Below are 20,304 nucleotides of genomic sequence, written 5' to 3' on the forward strand. Positions count from 1 at the left end.
TAACACCCCAGCCATCCTACAATCTAAGCTTGATGCCCTCAATCTCACACAAATTATCAATGAATCTACCAGGTACCACCCCAAAGCCGTAAACACGGGCACCCTCATAGATATCATCCTAACCAACTTGCCCTCCAAATACACCTCTGCTGTTTTCAACCAAGATCTCAGCTATCACACCTCATTGCCTGCATCAGTAATGGGTCAGCGGTCAAACGACCTCCACTCATCACTGTCAAACGCTCCCTGAAACACTTCAGCGAGCAGGCCTTTCTAATCTGGGGTATCCTGGAAGGATATTGATCTCATCCCGTCAGTAGAGGATTCCTGGTTATTTATTTTTTTAAATGCCTTCCTCACCATCTTAAATAAGCATGCCCCATTCAAGAAATGTAGAACCAGGAACAGATATAGCCCTTGGTTCTCTCCATACCTGACTGCCCTTAACCAACACAAAAACATCCTATGGCGTTCTGCATTAGCATCGAACAGCCCCCGTGATATGCAACTTTTCAGGGAAGCTAGAAACCAATATACACAGGCAGTTAGAAAAGCCAAGGCTAGCTTTTTCAAGCAGAAATTTGCTTCCTGGAACACAAACTCAAAAAAGTTCTGGGACACTAAAGTCCATGGAGAATAAGAACACCTCCTCCCAGCTGCCCACTGCGCTGAGGACAGGAAACACTGTCACCACTGATAAATCCACTATAATTGAGAAATTCAATAAGCATTTTTCTACGGCTGGCCATGCTTTCCACCTGCCTACCCCTACCCCGGTCAACAGCCCTGCACCCCCCACAGCAACTCGCCCAAGCCTTCACCATTTCTCCTTGTCCAGTCAGCGGATGTTCTGAAAGAGCTGCAAAATCTGGACCCCTACAAATCAGCCGGGCTCGACAATCTGGACCCTTTCTTTCTAAAATTATCTGCCGAAATTGTTGCAACCCCTATTACTAGCCTGTTCAACCTCTCTTTCGTATAGTCTGAGATTCCCAAAGATTGGAAAGCAGCTGTGGTCATCCCCCTCTTCAAAGGTGGAGACACTCTTGACCCAAACTGCTACAGACCTATATCTATCCTACCCTGCCTTTCTAAGGTCTTCGAAAGCCAAGTCAACAAACAGATTACCGACCATTTCGAATCCCACCACACCTTCTCCTCTATGCAATCTGGTTTCAGAGCTGGTCATGGGTGCACCTCAGCCACGCTCAAGGTCCTAAACGATATCCTAACCGCCATCGATAAGAAACAATACTGTGCAGCCGTATTCATTGACCTGGCCAAGGCTTTCGACTCTGTCAATCACCACATCCTCATCGGCAGACTCGATAGCCTTGGTTTCTCAAATGATTGCCTCGCCTAGTTCACCAACTACTTCTCTGGTAGAGTTCAGTGTGTCAAATCGGAGGGCCTGTTGTCCGGGCCTCTGGCAGTCTCTATGGGGGTGCCACAGGGTTCAATTCTTGGACCAACTCTCTTCTCTGTATACATCAATGATGTCGCTCTTGCTGCTGCTGAGTCTCTGATCCACCTCTACGCAGACGACACCATTCTGTAAACTTCTGGCCCTTCTTTGGACACTGTGTTAACAACCCTCCAGGCGAGCTTCAATGCCATACAACTCTCCTTCCGTGGCCTCCAATTGCTCTTAAATACAAGTAAAACTAAATGCATGCTCTTCAACCGATCGCTGCCTGCACCTGCCCGCCCGTCCAACATCACTACTCTGGACAGTTCTGACTTAGAATATGTGGACAACTAGAAATACTTAGGTGTCTGGTTAGACTGTAAACTCTCCTTCCAGACTCACATCAATCATCTCCAATCCAAAGTTAAATCTAGAATGGGCTTCCTATTTCGCAACAAAGCACTCATGCTGCCAAACATACCCTCGTAAAACTGACCATCCTACCGATCCTCGACTTCGGCGATGTCATTTACAAAATAGCCTCCAATACCCTACTCAATAAATTGGATGCAGTCTATCACAGTGCCATCCGTTTTGTCACCAAAGCCCCATATACTACCCACCACTGTAACCTGTACCCTCTCGTTGGCTGGCCCTCGCTTCATACTCGTCGCCAAACCCACTGGCTCCAGGTCATCATCAGCTCGCTGGTCACCATAGCAGCACCCACCTGTAGCACGCGATCCAGCAGGTATATCTCTCTGGTCACCCCCAAAACCAATTCTTCCTTTGGCCGCCTCTCCTTCCAGTTCTCTGCTGCCAATGACTGGAACGAACTACAAAAATCTCTGAAACTGGAAACACTTATCTCCCTCACTAGCTTTAAGCACCAGCTGTCAGAGCAGCTCACAGATTACTGCACCTGTACATAGCCCATCTATAATTTAGCCCAAACAACTACCTCCCCCTACTGTATTTATTTATTTAGCTCCTTTGCACCCCATTATTTATATCTCTACTTTGCACATTCTTCCACTGCAAATCTACCATTCCAGTGTTTTACTTGCTATATTGTATTTACTTTGCCACCATGGCCTTTTTTTTTGCCTTTTACCTCCATTGTCTCACCTCATTTGCTCACATTGTATATAGACTTATTTTTCTACTGTATTATTGACTGTATTGTCATGACTGTCCTGATCAGGTCAGGTTACAGGAGACCACAACCCTACAGCTTATCTCTCAACCCCAACAGAGGAGGATAGATCTAGGGGTCTGAAGATGTGGGGGTTTTATGACCCCTCACACCCATGGTAATTCTGAGACCAAGGACAACATTCCCTTGTCCCTTCCCTCTCACTATGGAGAACCAGCCTCAGAACTGTAAACATGCAATAAATGGACTTTGGAACAATGGTTTCCGTCAACTACAATGGTGGTCATGACGATAGATGGAATATGAAAATGTATGTCATTTTTGTTTTGTAATTAAAGGTTAATAGATTACGTTATTATGAAAACATTGTAACTTTAAGAGTTTTCCTCGTATATGCTTGATGTTTATACATTGTACGTTGTGTGGAAAATGTCCAAATCAAATAGAATGTTTCGGTAGAGATGAAATGTGAAGTTAGTTGTCTAAAATTGGATTTGAGTAAAATCTATACCTTGCCCCTCAAACTTGGTACGCCCAGAGAATTGCCCTGAAGGCGGTTACGCCCACTTCTGACCCGAGGGTATAAAACCTGTGAGTGCAGAATTAACAGATTAGACTAAGTGACCCGAGCTGCAGCCAAAGGTCTAAAAGGTCAACGAACCCAAAACGCAACAAGTTTGAAGACAAATAAATATTTTTCTACCCAAGCTACGGATGAGTAGCGGTGTCTAAGCGGGTGAATACAAGCCGAACCACCTAGCCTCCACTCCCCATCGAATCGTGGTATCTACACTCTTTCATCTTTACGCTGTGAGCTCTGAGCTACAGAGCTATCTGTCCTCCGAAGACCCCTTCCAGAGCGAGGACAAAGGAACAGGCCAGTAAAGCCAAAGGACACGGACATCGTGAGGACACCTAGAGAGGTGCGCAGGAGAAGTGCGTCATTGAGCAGCTTGGACGGTCCACACGGGAAAATCCACGGAGACCTTCCACAAGTAATTACATCATTATATTCTGACTCATAACAGCGGCAGTTTGGGGCAAGGCTAGGGTTAGAATGAGCATAGCTGACAATTTCACCCAAATGTATATTCCTCTTGTGTACTTTCTCTCTTTTTTAAATCCCCATTTTGGGTAACACGCGCCCTAGTGTGTTGGCCCGTTATACTAAGTTCTAATCAATAGCCTAGAATGTGTTTTTGTGTATGTGTATCTTTTATCATCATTTTAGCTTTTTAGTAAATAAACATTCAACTAAGATTGGTGTGGTGCGAATTCATTAGTGAGACCCGGGTCCGTGCAGAATCCCGGGCTATACGACGTTCAGAACGAGACTGTTAGAGGCAACTGGTTAATTAGCGGCTGTGGTAAAATCGATATTCTGATATTCTTTGAGTTAATTTGGAAAATAGAAACTCAATAAAAACTAGTTTTCCCATGGTGCCCCAGGTTAATGAGTTAATAATTGCTTGATTCAGTTAATCACGTAATTAGAAACTTGTAATCATTCGATGAGCAACAGTCGCCACATTAACTAATACAACGTCACGACAGTATGTTTGTTTTACTCCATGTGTAACTGTGTGTTGTTGTATGTGTCGAACTGCTTTGCTTTATCTTGGCCAGGTCGCAATTGTAAATGAGAACTTGTTCTCAACTTGCCTACCTGGGGCCTGTTGCACAAAAGTAGAATTAAGACATCCGGGATAAATGACTCAGCTGAGCTCAATGAAGCCAAAACATGTGCGTCCAGGCTTAATTGGTTGCACAAAGACCAAGCCAGGATGAGCAGACACGGATTCATTAAGCCAGGTGAAACCAATCCTGGATAGGTGCGCGCTCACGGCTCACTCAAATAGACCCCGCCACAGATCACAGATTAACTGATTTACCATGGCAACTAGAGCCGCGTACTTTTCCCCGTCGGAAGCACAAATCCTCATGGAGGCATACGAGGAGGTAAAAGATATAATTAAGAAGAAAGGCAACACCGCCACAGTGATAAAGCAAAGAGAAAAATCGTGGCAAAGTATTGCAGACCGCCTGAATGCGTAAGTAGTGCACAATTACACACTCACCGCTCCGCTGAAACATCACAATTACAATTCAAATATTTAATTCACATCTCCAAAAATGCAGTTGTACTGTAATTATGAAACGGTTAAATTTTTAATTGAAATGCACTGCAGATATGAGTGAAATTGTGTAAAGTAACTCCATCACACTGTATAAAGCTATGATAAATTTTTTGATATTTTTACTGAAAACAAGACAAAAATACCAAGTAATTTTTTGCAGTGTGACTCCATTAAATGTGTGTGTGTGTGTGTGTGTGTGTAGATTAAACATGAACGGGCCAAAACGGACATGGCAGCAGGTCAAAATCAAATACAAGAACATTCTGCAGAATGGTATGGTCCCTGACTAATATTTAACAAAGCACAAGCATATATTGTACCCAGAAGGTGCCTGCTCACACATTGTCTGTACTGTTTTAGCAGTGAAAAAGAATACCCACAGACAAGGCACGGGTGGTGGGTCACCAAAGGCTGACCTTACCCCAGCAGAGGACATGGCCTTGGAGCTAAATAAAGGCAGGCCCGTCTTAGAGGGGATCCCTGGGGGGAAAGAGACGAGCATAGGTTCCTCCCAAGATGCCACCCGCTTCATTCAAGGTATGTCCTTCCATCTCTACATGGGATACAACCACATTCATATTGAATCAATTTGGACTGTCTGACTTTGGTTTACCTATTGCCTTGCAGTGTCTGGCAGCACTGTGTTCCTGTTAGAGCCACCAGCACAAGCACCAGACGATGCTGATCCAGTGAGTACTCCATCAAAGGCATACTGTAGGCCTGGCATGTCTTGTCTACTAGCTTCAATATGAAACCTGGTTAAATAAAGGTGAAAAATAAATAAAAATAAAACCTGATCTGCACCTTTATTTGCCAAGGTAGGGTACATGATCAGTGAATATACTGAATGTACAAGCTACAATGTGGGGATCTCATGCATGGTAATAACTACATGTATACACGAGTTGCATCCTTAGCACAAAGTTATATTATATTCTACTCAACCCATAGGCTTCATTAATGTCATTCAGACTGTTTTGAAGTTGATACAACTGGCTATTAGATTTAGATTTAAGTCATTTAGCAGACGCTCTTATCCAGAGCGACTTACAAATTGATAGCTGAGGTTCATAGCTAGGTTCTGAACTAATATGTATACCAAACGTTTGGGTCCATAGATGGGCTAGATAGCCGATCCAGAGGCATACAGGCATTTTTATCCTCCACTGCACAATAAGCAAGAACATAGCTAGTTACTTTATTTAATCAATATGCATTGCATGGAAAATATCAGTAAGGCAAGCTTACAAATTTGTTCATTCAATTTGCAGTAAATGCTTTAGCTAGCTAGATTCTTTACATCCACTGTTTCACAAGACGACAGCCTGGTGTGCTGGTTGTTTCAGGAGTCCCTAAAACGTTAAACAACCAGACTTACAATTTCATACTCATGTCACAACACCCATAAAGCTAGCTGGCTAATGTTAGCTAGCTTGCTAAATCGCGATTTTCGAAAATTTACTTTATGATTAAAATATGCATAATCGTTTGTATCTACATTAACTAACATATTCCTGTCAACTGTACATTTTTTGGATGATTCGTTATGACGTTTGAATCACTTACATTTGCTTCCATCCTAGTATTTTTGTCAGCCATCTTCGCTGAAGAAAGTCTCCAGCATTGGGTGGCGTAGCGTTAAATTCGTCATGGGAACAGCTCCCTATGATTGGTCATCGCCCAGCGGTCGCCGCTGGTGATTTGCATAAAGTTGGGAAAAGTATTTTTTTCACCTTCTAAAGGTCCCCCTCTCTCTCAACTTTCCTTCCATTGAAATGAATGTGAAGCGGTGTTTCACCGCGCGGCCAATGCTGGAGGTGAATGCTAATTGGAACCGTTTTTGGAGTTGCCTAATTGGAACCGCAATTTAGAACAATGACGGACTCAACAGACTCAGACCGGTTGAGCACCATCCTGGATCCGACTATTGACCATCCGTTGACTGTGAACGGCCAGTGCGACCCGACAGATCAACAGCCACCCCAAATCAACAGCCACCCTAAATTCAAGCTGGACCAGGAGATGAACATTAGCGATAGCGTGGAGGGGCAAGGTAGGCCGATATCTATGACAAATCAAACAAAAATACAATACGCATACGGGCTACTCCAGGCATGTCTCGAATTTCCATTATACATTGTTGTCTCTTAGCAGACCGGATACCTGAAACAATTATGGTTAAGACTTTAGTTGAAGGGGGTATAGTAACGCAGCCGTAACATTTAATTAGTTACCGAGGTAAAGACAGTTTCAAGTTCGATATTCGACGGATATTCGCGCTTTCAAACCTCAAAAGCTTTCAAACCACTTGAGCCACAGACTCCAAACAAGTGTCATGATGTTGGAAAAATTGCGCACAACATTGCACAGGTCTTATTTTCACGATTTAGACATTAATTTGCTTTCCAAAACTAATAAACATGTGGAAATATGAGCAGCGTCTTGTATTCCTAGTTGAATTACAGAGCGTGAACAAAGTACAAGCTTTTTTTACATTCAAATTTCAATAACTCCTTGGTCATGTGACATACTTACTTCAAACAAGGTTCAGAATGTCCACTGACTACCCTTTTATATTGCACACCCTTTAGTTTGTCCATTTTTTTTTTATCTCACATGGTTTCCCATGAATTTTTCAAAATGTAGAATTTCAATAGCTCCTTTGTTCATGTGACCTACTGACCTCAAACAAGGTTCAGAATGTCCACTGACTATACCTTCATATTACACACTGATGTTTGTCTACTTTCATCTCATGCTATTAGACTTAAATCTGTAAGCTTTGCAGGCCTTCATTTTTACATGGCTGTTTAAAAAAAACTTAAGTCAAAACATTTTCCATTCTCGCAATAATTATCTTTCACATGGACACTGAAAAGATCCGCAAATGGCTGTATGTGGAATGGATGAAGGACAGGAGAGGTGTTCAAACGGAGGTGCTTAAAGGAAGGCGCACAGGTAGGCCTCATGAAAAACAGTATTTCATATGCTCTTTTTAATCACAGTAATAGGCAGTGATTTGTCAGTCACCATGAGTTTGGTAATGTGAAAGAATCCTTTTTATAGCATCACTTTCATATACTGTACATGAAGACAAATCCTTCTACGTTGAGAATTAGAACGCAGTTTACATAACCTGATAATGACTTGATATTTGAGTGCATTCACAACAAGCCACCTGCATTAAATATTGCATTTGAGGGTTCGTTTTTCTGATTTAAAATAGTTATTTGATGCATGGCCTACTATTTCTAACTGGGAAAATCAATTCCTACGTCTTTTGTGAGTAAAATAATTTCCCCAAAATTGATTTAGGTACATTTTTGTGAAGTGGTATAAGGGTTGTGATATGGGTAAAATAGTAAAGTCATTTAAGGGATCAATACATTTCTATATTGCTTCCCCAGTATCTGCATGAACCATCAGGCCAAGTGTTTTTGGTTGACCCTGCTGGACAGAAAGAGGAGGAGGAATCGGAAAATGCTGCATTCAAATTCAGGTCTTAGTTATTCCATTGTACTGGATCTAATACATATTAGCATTTTACATACGTTCATCAGTGTAATACTTTTTTATGACATACTGTTAAACTCTCTTGGCTGCTGGCTCTGTCACTTTCAGACATGGGCAGAGCACACTTGAACCACGGGTTCTCTGTAAAGAGAGAGTAATCCAAAAGGCACAGACACACCCCTTGACTTTCAATTGGCACTGTTGACCTGTATGTATTCTCTCCTGATTGGCTCTGTGGTGCACAGTCTGGCAGTCTGACTAAAGTGGCAGAGGTATGAGGTAGAGGTCGACCGATTAATCGGAATGGCCGATTTTAATTAGGGCCGATTTCAAGTTTTCATAACAATCGGAAATCGGTATTTTTGGACACCGATTTGGCTTTTTTCACCTTTATTTAATCTTTATTTAACTAGGCAAGTCAGTTAAGAACACATTCTTATTTTCAATGACGGCCTAGGAACGGTGGGTTAACTGCCTCGTTCAGGGGCAGAACGACAGATTTTTACCTTGTCAGCTCGGGGGATTCAATCTTGCAACCTTACAGTTAACTAGTCCAATGCTCTAACCACCTGATTACATTGCAGCCAAGGTAAGTTGCTAGCTAGCATTAAACTTATCTTATAAAAAACAATCAATCAATCAATCAATCATAATCACTAGTTAACTACACATGGTTGATGATACTACTCGTTTATCTAGCGTGTCCTGCGTTGCATATAATCGACGCGGTGCGTATCGTTGCTCCAATGTGTACCTAACCATAAACATCAATGCCTTTCTTAAAATCAATACACAGAATTATGTATTTTTAAACCTGTATATTTAGCTAAAAGAAATCCAGGTTAGCAGGCAATATTAAACAGGTGAAATTGTGTCACTACTTTTGCGTTCATTGCACGCAGTGTCAGTGTATATGCAACAGTTTGGGCTGCCTAATTTGTGCGAATTTTACGTAATTATGACATAACATTGAAGGTTGTGCAATGTAACAGGAATATTTAGACTTATGGATGCCACCCGTTAGATAAAATGCGGAACGGTTCCGTATTTCACTGAAAGAATAAACATCTTGTTTTCCAGATGATAGTTTCCGGATTCGACTATATTAATGACCTAAGGCTCGTATTTCTGTGTGTTATTATGTTATAACTAAGTCTATGATTTGATAGAGCAGTCTGACTGAGCGGTGGTAGGCAGCAGCAGGCTCGTAAGCATTCATTCAAACAGCACTTTCGTGCGTTTTGCCAGCAGCTCTTCGTTGTGCTTCAAGCATTGCGCTGTTTATGACTTCAAGCCTATCAACTCCCGAGATTAGGCTGGTGTAACCAATGTGAAATGGCTAGCTAGTTAGCGGGGCTAATAGCGTTTCAAACGTCACTTGCTCTGAGACTTGGAGTAGTTATTCCCCTTGCTATGCTTGGGTAACGCTGCTTCGAGGATGGCTGTTGTCGTTGTGTTGCTGGTTCGAGCCCAGGTAGGAGCGAGGAGAGGGATGGAAGCTATACTGTTACACTGGCAATACTAAAGTGCCTATAAGAACATCTAATAGTCAAAGTTTAATGAAATACAAATGGTATAGAGAGAAGTAGTCCTATAATTCCTATAATAACTACAACCTAAAACTTCTTACCTGAGAATATTGAAGACTCATGTTAAAAGGAACCACCAGCTTTCATATGTTCTCATGTTCTGAGCAAGGAACTGAAACGTTAGCTTTCTTACATAGCACATATTGCACTTTTACTTTCTTCTCCAACGCTTTGTTTTTGCATTATTTAAACCAAATTGAACATGTTTCATTATTTATTTGAGGCTAAATTGATTTTATTGATGTATTATACACTGCTCAAAAAAATAAAGGGAACACTTAAACAACACAATGTAACTCCAAGTCAATCACACTTCTGTGAAATCAAACTGTCCACTTAGGAAGCAACACTGATTGACAATAAATTTCACATGCTGTGGTGCAAATGGAATAGACAAAAGGTGGAAATTATAGGCAATTAGCAAGACACCCCCAATAAAGGAGTGATTCTGCAGGTGGTGACCACAGATCACTTCTCAGTTCCTATGCTTCCTGGCTGATGTTTTGGTCACTTTTGAATGCTGGCGGTGCTCTCACTCTAGTGGTAGCATGAGACGGAGTCTACAACCCACACAAGTGGCTCAGGTAGTGCAGCTCATCCAGGATGGCACATCAATGCGAGCTGTGGCAAGAAGGTTTGCTGTGTCTGTCAGCGTAGTGTCCAGAGCATGGAGGCGCTACCAGGAGACAGGCCAGTACATCAGGAGACGTGGAGGAGGCCGTAGGAGGGCAACAACCCAGCAGCAGGACCGCTACCTCCGCCTTTGTGCAAGGAGGAGCACTGCCAGAGCCCTGCAAAATGACCTCCAGCAGGCCACAAATGTGCATGTGTCTGCTCAAACGGTCAGAAACAGACTCCATGAGGGTGGTATGAGGGCCCGACGTCCACAGGTGGGTTTGTGCTTACAGCCGAACACCGTGCAGGACGTTTGGCATTTGCCAGAGAACACCAAGATTGGCAAATTCGCCACTGGCGCCCTGTGCTCGTCACAGATGAAAGCAGGTTCACACTGAGCACATGTGACAGACGTGACAGTCTGGAGACGCCGTGGAGAACGTTCTGCTGCCTGCAACATCCTCCAGCATGACCGGTTTGGCGGTGGGTCAGTCATGGTGTGGGGTGGCATTTCTTTGGGGGGCCGCACAGCCCTCCATGTGCTCGCCAGAGGTAGCCTGACTGCCATTAGGTACCGAGATGAGATCCTCAGACCCCTTGTGAGACCATATGCTGGTGCGGTTGGCCCTGGGTTCCTCCTAATGCAAGACAATGCTAGACCTCATGTGGCTGGAGTGTGTCAGCAGTTCCTGCAAGAGGAAGGCATTGATGCTATGGACTGGCCCGCCCGTTCCCCAGACCTGAATCCAATTGAGCACATCTGGGACATAATGTCTCGCTCCATCCACCAACGCCACGTTGCACCACAGACTGTCCAGGAGTTGGCGGATGCTTTAGTCCAGGTCTGGGAGGAGATCCCTCAGGAGACCATCCGCCACCTCATCATGAGCATGCCCAGGTATTGTAGGGAGGCCATACAGGCACGTGGAGGCCACACACACTACTGAGCCTCATTTTGACTTGTTTTAAGGACATTACATCAAAGTTGGATCAGCCTGTAGTGTGGTTTTCCACTTTAATTTTGAGTGTGACTCCAAATCCAGACCTCCATGGGTTGATACATTTGATTTCCATTGATAATTTGTGTGATTTTGTAGTCAGCACATTCAACTATGTAAAGAAAAAAGTATTTAATAAGAATAGTTCATTCATTCACATCTAGGATGTGTTATTTTAGTGTTCCCTTTATTTTTTTGAGCAGTGTATTAAGTTAAAATAAGTGTTCATTCAGTATTGTTGTAATTGTCATGATTACAAAGAAAGAAAGAAAAATCGGCCAATTAATCGGTATCGCCTTTTTTTGGTCCTCCAATAATCGGTATCGGCGTTGAAGAATCATAATCGGTCGACCTCTAGTATGAGGAGAGACATCCTCCTTTGTATTTATGGGAACAAATATTTCCTAACACTTTGGATCCTATTCTTGGACAGTTAGAAGACAATGCATCAATGCAAAAAAAAAATGTATTACTAATTACTGTCCATGAGTAACCTCAACCTTGTGGGTCTATGGGTGTTTGGGACAAAGTGCCAACTCAATTCTACCACTGACTAGTCTCTCATGCCCCTATGAACGGGGACACAGGGCAATAGTTTTTATTCTAAACCAGCCCTTTTTTACTGGAGTAAACTAACCCCTAATTGGAGCTCTTTTCTTGACACATAGTAGCAGTTTACCAGATAAGAAGTCAAGAACAAAAAGTAGATTGTTGAATGGGTGTATTACATCCTGTGCTGGCCCCATTGTCATATCCATTCTGGATTCTGAGTGGTAAAATCATAGCTGAAAAATGCCTTTATGTATGTGTATACATTTTCCGCCAAGACAGAACTGCCAAAGGGGGTGGAGTTGCAATCTACTGCAGAGACAGCCTGCAGATTTCTGTCATGCTATCCAGGTCTGTGCCCAAACAGTTCGAGCTTCTACTTTTAAAAATTCACCTTTCCAGAAATAAGTCTCTCACTGTTGCCGCTTGTTACAGACCCCCCTCAGCCCCCAGCTGCGCCCTGGACACCATATGTGAATTAATTGCCCCCCATTTTATCTTCAGAATTTGTAATGTTAGGTGACCTAAACTGGGACATGCTTAACACCCCGGCCGTCCTACAATCTAAGCTAGATGCCATCAATCTCACCCAAATTATCATGGAACCTACCAGGTACAACCCCAAATCCGTAAACTCTGGCACCCTCATAGATTTCATCCTGGCCAACCTGTCCTCTAAATACACCTCTGCTGTCTTCAACCAGGATCTCAGCGATCACTACCTCATTGCCTGCGTCCGTAATGGGTCCGCAGTCAAACGCTCCCTAAAATACTTCAGCGAGCAGGCCTTTCTAATCGACCTGGCCCAGGTATCCTGGAAAGATAATGACCTCATTCCGTCAGTAGAGGATGCCTGGTTATTCTTTAAAAGTGCTTTCCTCAACATCTTAAATAAGCATGCCCCATTCAAAAAAAAATTGAACCAGGAACAGATATAGCCCTTGGTTCAGTCCAGACCTGACTGCCCTTGACCAGCACAAAAACATCATGTGGCGTACTGCACTGGCATCGAATAGCCCCCGCGATATACACCTTTTCAGGGAAGTTAGGAACCAATATACACAGGCAGTTAGGAAAGCTAAGGCTAGCTTTTTCAAACAGAAATTTACATCCTGTAGCACAAACTCCAAAAAGTTCCTGGACACTGTAAAGTCCATGGAGAATAAGAGCACCTCCTCCCAGCTGCCCACTGCACTGAGGCTAGGAAACAGTCACCACCGATACATCTACGATTATCGAGAATTTCAATAAGCGTTTTTCTAAGGCTGGGCTTGGTTTCCACCTGGCTACCCCTGCCCCGGTCAACAGCTCTGCACCCCCCACAACAACCAAAATCTGGACCCCTACAAATCAGCTGGGCTAGACAATCTGGACCCTCTCTTTCTTAAATTATCCGCAGCAATTGTTGCAACCCCTATTACTAGCCTGTTCAACCTTTCTTTCGTATCGTGTGAGATCCCCATAGATTGGAAAGCTGCCGCGGTCATCCCCCTCTTCAAAGGGGGAGACACTCTAGACCCTAACATTTATAGACCTATATCCATCCTGCCCTGCCTTTCTAAGGTCTTCGAAAGCCAAGTTAACAAACAGATCACCGACCATTTCGAATCCCACCGTACCTTCTCCGCTACGCAATCTGGTTTCCAAGCTGGTCATGCGTGCACCTCAGCCTTAAACGATATCATAATCGCCATCGACAAAAGAAAATACTGTGCAGCCGTATCCATCGACCTGGCCAAGGCTTTCGACTCTGTCAATCACCACATTCTTATCGGCAGACTGAACAGCCTTGGTTTCTCAAATGACTATCTCGCCTGGTTCACCAACTACTTCTCAGATAGAGTTCAGTGTGTCAAATGGGAGGGCCTGTTGTCCGGACCTCTGCCAGTCTCCCTTCTTTGGACACTGTGTTAACTAACCTTCAAACGAGCTTCAATGCCATACAACTCTCCTTCCATGGCCTCCAACTACTCTTAAATGCAAGTAAAACTAAATGCATGCTCTTCAACCGATCGCTGCCCGCATCTGCCCACCCGCATAGCATCACTACTCTGGACGGTTCTGACTAGGAGTATGTGGACAACTACAAATACCTAGGTGTCTGATTAGACTGTAAACTCTCCTTCCAGACTCATATTAAGCATCTTCAATCCAAAATTACATCTAGAATGGGATTCCTATTTCGCAACAAAGCATTCTTCACTCATGCTGCCAAACACCCTCGTAAAACTGACGATCCTTGACTTTGGCGATGTCATTTACAAAATGACTGCCTCCAATTTGCTATCACAGTGCCATCTGTTTCGTCAACAAAGCCCCATATACTACCCACCACTGCGACCTGTATGCTCTCGTTGGCTGGCCCTCGCTTCATATTCGTCGCCAAACCCACTGGCTCCAGGTCATCTAAGTCTTTGCTAGGTAAAGCCCCACCTTATCTCCGCTCACTGGTCACCATAGCAGCACCCACCCGTAGCACGCGCTCCAGCAGGGGTATATTTCACTGGTCACCCCCAAAGCCAATTCCTTCTTTTGCCGCCCTTCCAGTTCTCTGCTGCCAATGACTGGAACGAATTGCAAAAATCACTGAAGCTGGAGACTAATGTCTCCCTCACTATCTTTAACCATCAGCTGTCAGAGCAGCTTACAGATCATTGCACCTGTACGTAGCCCATCTGTAAATAGCACATCCAACTACCTCATCCCCATATTGTTATTTATTTTATTTATATATACAGTGGGGAGAACAAGTATTTGATACACTGCCGATTTTGCAGGTTTTCCTACTTACAAAGCATGTAGAGGTCTGTAATTTTTATCATAGGTACACTTCAACTATGAGAGACGGAATCTAAAACAAAAATCCAGAAAATCACATTGTATGATTTTTAAGTAATTAATTTGCATTTTATTGCATGACATAAGTATTTGATACATCAGAAAAGCAGAACTTAATATTTGGTACAGAAACCTTTGTTTGCAATTACAGAGATCATACGTTTCCTGTAGTTCTTGACTAGGTTTGCACACACTGCAGCAGGGATTTTGGCCCACTCCTCCCTACAGATCTTCTCCAGATCCTTCAGGTTTCGGGGCTGTCGCTGGGCAATACGGACTTTCAGCTCCCTCCAAAGATGTTCTATTGGGTTCAGGTCTGGAGACTGGCTAGGCCACTCCAGGACCTTGAGATGCTTCATACGGAGCCACTCCTTAGTTGCCATGGCTGTGTGTTTCGTGTCGTTGTCATGCTGGAAGACCCAGCCACGACCTATCTTCAATGCTCTTACTGAGGGAAGGAGGTTGTTGGCCAAGATCTCGCGATACATGGCCCCATCCATCCTCCCCTCAATACGGTGCAGTCGTCCTGTCCCCTTTGCAGAAAAGCATCCCCAAAGAATGATGTTTCCACCTCCATGCTTCACGGTTGGGATGGTGTTCTTGGGGTTGTACTCATACTTCTTCTTCCTCCAAACACGGCGAGTGGAGTTAGACCAAAAAGCTCTATTTTTGTCTCATCAGACCACATGACCTTCTCCCATTCCTCCTCTGGATCATCCAGATGGTCATTGGCAAACTTCAGACAGGCCTGGACATGCACTGGCTTAAGCAGGGGGACCTTGCGTGCGCTGCAGGATTTTAATCCATGACGGCGTAGTGTGTTACTAATGGTTTTCTTTGAGACTGTGGTCCCAGCTCTCTTCAGGTCATTGACCAGGTCCTGCCGTGTAGTTCTGGGCTGATCCCTCACCTTCCTCATGATCATTGATGCCCCACGAGGTGAAATCTTGCATGGAGCCCCAGACCGAGGGTGATTGACCGTCATCTTGAACTTCTTCCATTTTCGAATAATTGCGCCAACAGTTGTTTCCTTCTCACCAAGCTGCTTGCCTATTGTCCTGTAGCCCATCCCAGCCTTGTGCAGGTCTACAATTTTATCCCTGATGTCCTTACACAGCTCTCTGGTCTTGGCCATTGTGGAGAGGTTGGAATCTGTTTGATTGAGTGTGTGGACAGGTGTCTTTTATACAGGTAACGAGTTCAAACAGGTGCAGTTAATACAGGTAATGAGTGGAGAACAGGAGGGCTTCTTAAAGAAAAACTAACAGGTCTGTGAGAGCCGGAATTCTTACTGGTTGGTAGGTGATCAAATACTTATGTCATGCAATAAAATGCAAATTAATTATTTAAAAATCATACAATGTGATTTTCTGGATTTTTGTTTTAGATTCCGTCTTCCACAGTTGAAGTGTACCTATGATAAAAATTACAGACCTCTACATGCTTTGTAAGTAGGAAAACCTGCAAAATCGGCAGTGTATCAAATACTTGTTCTCCCCACTGTATATATATATATATATATATTTTGCCCCTTTGCACAACAGTATCTCTACTTGCACATTCATCTTCTGCACATCTCACTCCAGTGTTTATTTGCGAAATTGTAATTATTTCGCCGCTATGGCCTATTTATTGCCTTACCTCCTTTCTTAATTTGCACACACTGTATATAGACTTTTGTATTGTGTTATTGACTGTATGTTTGTTTATTCCATGTGTAACTCTGTTGTTGTTGTTTGTGTCACACTGCTTTGCTTTATCTTGGCCAGGTCGCAGTTGTAAATGAGAACTTGTTCTCAACTGGCTTACCTGGTTGAATAAAGGTGAAATAAAAAAATAAAAAATACTGTATGTGGGAATGTCTTATGTCCGTCCTACATGTAGTGTTGGTACATGGAATATCCCTCAACTGCATATATCATAAATTGCTATTGCAAATAGAAGTATTATGTTCAACAACTGACATTTTCATATATTATTTTGACAAACACACTTTGGTGCTTACAATTCGTTCTCTATTGTCATAGATTTGGTGGGCACTGTCATCTGTGATCTTTGTGATATGACTTTATTTAAGCACGTACTGATGAAACTGTCACTTAATATTTTTTTCTTAGTCTACAAACACTCTACAGTTGTGACCAAAAGTTTTGAGAATGACACAAATATTAATTTCCTCAAAGTTTGCTGCTTCAGTGTCTTTAGATATTTTTGTCAGATGTTACTATGGAATACTGAAGTATAATTACAAGCATTTCAAAAGTGTCAAAGGCTTTTATTGACAATTACATGAAGTTGATGCAAAGAGTCAGAGTCAGTGTTGACACTTCTTTTTCAAGACCTCTGCAATCCGCCATGGCATGCTGTCAATTAACTTCTGGGCCACATCCTGACTGATGGCAGCCCATTCTTGCATAATCAATGCTTGGAGTTTGTCAGAAATGGTGGGTTTTTGTTTGTCCACCAGCCTCTTGAGGATTGACCACAAATTCTCAATGGGATTAAGGTCTGGGGAGATTCCTGGCCATGGACCCAAAATATCGATGTTATCTTCCCGGGGCCACTTAGTTATCACTTTTGCCTTATGGCAAGGTGGTCCATCATGCTGGAAAAGGCAATTTTCATCACCAAACTGTTCCCGGATGGTTGGGAGAAGTTGCTCTTGGAGGATGTTGGTACCATTCTTTATTCATGGCTATGATCTTAGGCAAAATTGAGTGAGCCCACTCCCTTGGCTGAGAAGCAACCCCACACATGAATGGTCTCAGGATGCTTTACTGTTGGCATGACACAGGACTGATGGTAGCGCTCACCTTGTCTTCTCCGGACAAGCTGTTTTCCGGATACCCCAAACAATCGGAAAGGGGATTCATCAGAGAAAATGACAGTACCCCGGTCATCAGCAGTCCAATCCCTGTACCTTTTGCAGAATATCAGTCTGTCCCTGATGTTTTTCCTGGAGAGAAGTGGCTTCTTTGCTGCCCTTGACACCAGGTAATCCTCCAAAAGTCTGTGCCTCACTGTGCGTGCAGATGCACTCACACCTGCCTGCTACCATTCCTGAGCAAGCTCTGTAAAAATTCATGTAAAACCATGTGAGATGAAAATGGACAAACTAAAGGGTGTGCAATGTGTAGGGCCACTGAGTGGACATTCTGAAACTTGTTTGAAGTCATCAGGTCACATGACCAAGGAGCTATTGAAATTCTACTTTTTTTTTTTTTTAAATTATTCTGTTTGCTTCCAATTGGTTCTCAAACGGTAATGGTTTCTTTATGCTAGACGTAATGAATACACCCCAGGCTCCTGAGGTTGCAGTCGGTAGGACTCAGCTAGTGACCAACTTGATTTAATGTCTAGAATAGATTTTTTTGTTGGCCCACAGTACCTCAATATCACTATTGTGAGACTGTAGTTTACTGTGTAACCCTACACTACCATCACATCAGTGCCAGTCCTCACACCTCTGGGCTTTCAGTAGGCTACAATACAAGGATCCTTCAAATTTGTGCATTGCTTCATTTTTCTTTTGATTCAGAAACCAGGAAGGTTCATGGCATGTAGATAGTCATAAGTCTATTGTATGCAATGGAAAAATTTGGATATGAGTGCTAAAAGTGTTCTGGAATCTCACCCTTGCTTATTACTGTGTTGCTTTTGACAGGCTTACTGGAGAGCAGCATGAGGCTGAAGCCCGATGAAGCTCAAAGATACCGCAAGAAAGCATTGTGGGTCTCCTGGGTTTCCATCTTTGTGACGCTGATCCTGGCAGTAGCAGCTTTCAGTGAGTATACGTTACTTTGTTCTCTCTGAGGGAATAAGCCTGGTCCCAGATCTGTTTCTGTTGCCTTGCCAACTCTGGTGAGTTGATAAGACCGCACAAACAGATCTGGGACCAGGCTTTGAGGCTATGTCTTCCTGGTGATGATTTTTCTATGCAACAGTTCCCGGCAGTCTCTGATGAACCTGTCAATTTTGCAAATCTTATGACTTATCAATAACATGTGGCGTGCTGTATGGGTATATCAACTCAAACACATAATATACAGTACACATACCATATTGCACATGTTTACTAAACACACTACATGGCCGCAAGTATATGTGGGCACCCATTCAAATGAGTGTATTTGACTATTTCAGCCACACTTGTTGCTGACAGGTGTATAAAATCGAGGACACAATTCTGCTGGCGGTCAAGGAGTTATTTCTAGACCGTTACTAGTTTGTTTCTGTTCAACTTTCCTCCATGTAACATTACATACATCATCTGTGGTGGACATATTGACTATAAAGCAAACAAATCATGTTCGAATAGTTATTGAAAAGCTACGATTTCTCTATTGTATTAGAATACAGTAACATCTATAGTTCTCACAAGATCTCTTTTGTGTGATATAGCTCCACAAGGTTTCCTCAGGATGGGACCCATGTGGGTAAGATGACTCGTGTTGTGCTTTGGGGTTGCAGGGTAGAGTATGGAATCAGCTTCTTTTTTTTCAGCCAGTGTATGAATCTCAACCCCTCTTATTACAGTTCACGAGACATGATTGTATACTATATTTCCAATTCGGTCAGGTCATGACTTTTCAAATGGGACTGAGAATGTTTTGTCATTTGCATTTTTGGGGGTGAAAAGAGCTGTCCACTCCATTGTAGAATAATAGTGAAGACATCAAAACTATGAATTAACACACATGGAATCATGTATTTACCAAAAGTTAAACAAATCAAAATATATTTTATATTAGAGATTCTTCAAAGTAGCCACCCTTTGCCTTGATGACAGCTTTGCACACTCTTGGCATACTCCACTTTTGACTTGTACTGTACATTAACCACATGTACACACCCCTTCGCAGTTCTGAATTCAATGAAAGCCAATATCGATTGACCATATTGCATTATCACACCAGTGGTGTAGGTTAAGTAATTCACGTTATTTGACATTGAGATTAAATGGGACAATATGGCTCTGCTACCCTTTTTGGAATGTTTTGTGTAATCCAAAACAGATGTTTTTGTGTGCACTGTGTCATCAGTTTGTCTTTTCTGTGTAAGAAAAGTGACTGGCTATTATGGATATCTATAGCACCTAGGGTCTTTCTCTATACTGTAGATGTCTACCTGAATGATGGCAACTGGGGCATGCAAACAGGAAAACATTAGCATTAAGTAAACACTGTTTCAACCAGTTTTTTTTTTTTTTTTTGTGCAAATTCTCAATGATGTGTGCAGTTGCACAAATACATTTGCCTTGGGTCATATAGATTCCTTGGTGCCCAGATCAATAGGCATGTGTTCAAGGTGAACAACGTGGAAAGCTAGCTTGCTTGTGTTATTTAATTGTCCTCTGCTTGCTGAGTCTTTATGTGATTTCAAAGATACTTGACCACAGTTAAATCACACTACGGAAATTGCATTTTCTAAGCTGCTTGTCATCTGTGACAGGTTTTAAGGTGGAGGGAGGTAGGGAAGAAAACGGGCGCCATCGAGGCTG

General features: G+C 42.9%; 2 protein-coding genes and 1 long non-coding RNA gene across 5 annotated transcripts in view; 1 reads left to right on the forward strand and 2 right to left on the reverse strand.

Moving 5' to 3' along the window:
- LOC139532128 (tubulin beta-4B chain-like) overlaps nucleotides 1-20,304 on the reverse strand; it is a 394,248-nt gene that overhangs the window by 164,007 nt on the left and 209,937 nt on the right. The window lies entirely within an intron of this gene.
- LOC139532133 (transmembrane protein 163a-like) overlaps nucleotides 2,871-20,304 on the forward strand; it is a 62,556-nt gene continuing 45,122 nt past the window's right edge. The window contains exons 1-2 of one of the 3 annotated variants that reach the window (XM_071329334.1): nucleotides 2,871-3,559; nucleotides 18,469-18,588. In XM_071329334.1, coding sequence (XP_071185435.1) covers nucleotides 18,486-18,588 — 103 coding nt within the window. In that variant the 5' untranslated portion in view covers nucleotides 2,871-3,559; nucleotides 18,469-18,485. Of the gene's footprint in view, nucleotides 3,560-6,445; nucleotides 6,756-18,468; nucleotides 18,589-20,304 lie in introns of those variants that run through there. The other 2 variants (XM_071329332.1, XM_071329333.1) reach the window with 2 other exon arrangements.
- On the reverse strand, nucleotides 5,887-6,387 carry LOC139532136 (uncharacterized). Its single transcript, XR_011666508.1, has 2 exons — nucleotides 6,269-6,387; nucleotides 5,887-6,054 (listed from the first exon to the last, which is right to left on the reverse strand). It is a non-coding gene; the product is annotated as an uncharacterized lncRNA (long non-coding RNA).

This window comes from Salvelinus alpinus, chromosome 10, assembly GCF_045679555.1.
Source record: "Salvelinus alpinus chromosome 10, SLU_Salpinus.1, whole genome shotgun sequence".
Classification (NCBI taxonomy): domain Eukaryota; kingdom Metazoa; phylum Chordata; class Actinopteri; order Salmoniformes; family Salmonidae; genus Salvelinus; species Salvelinus alpinus.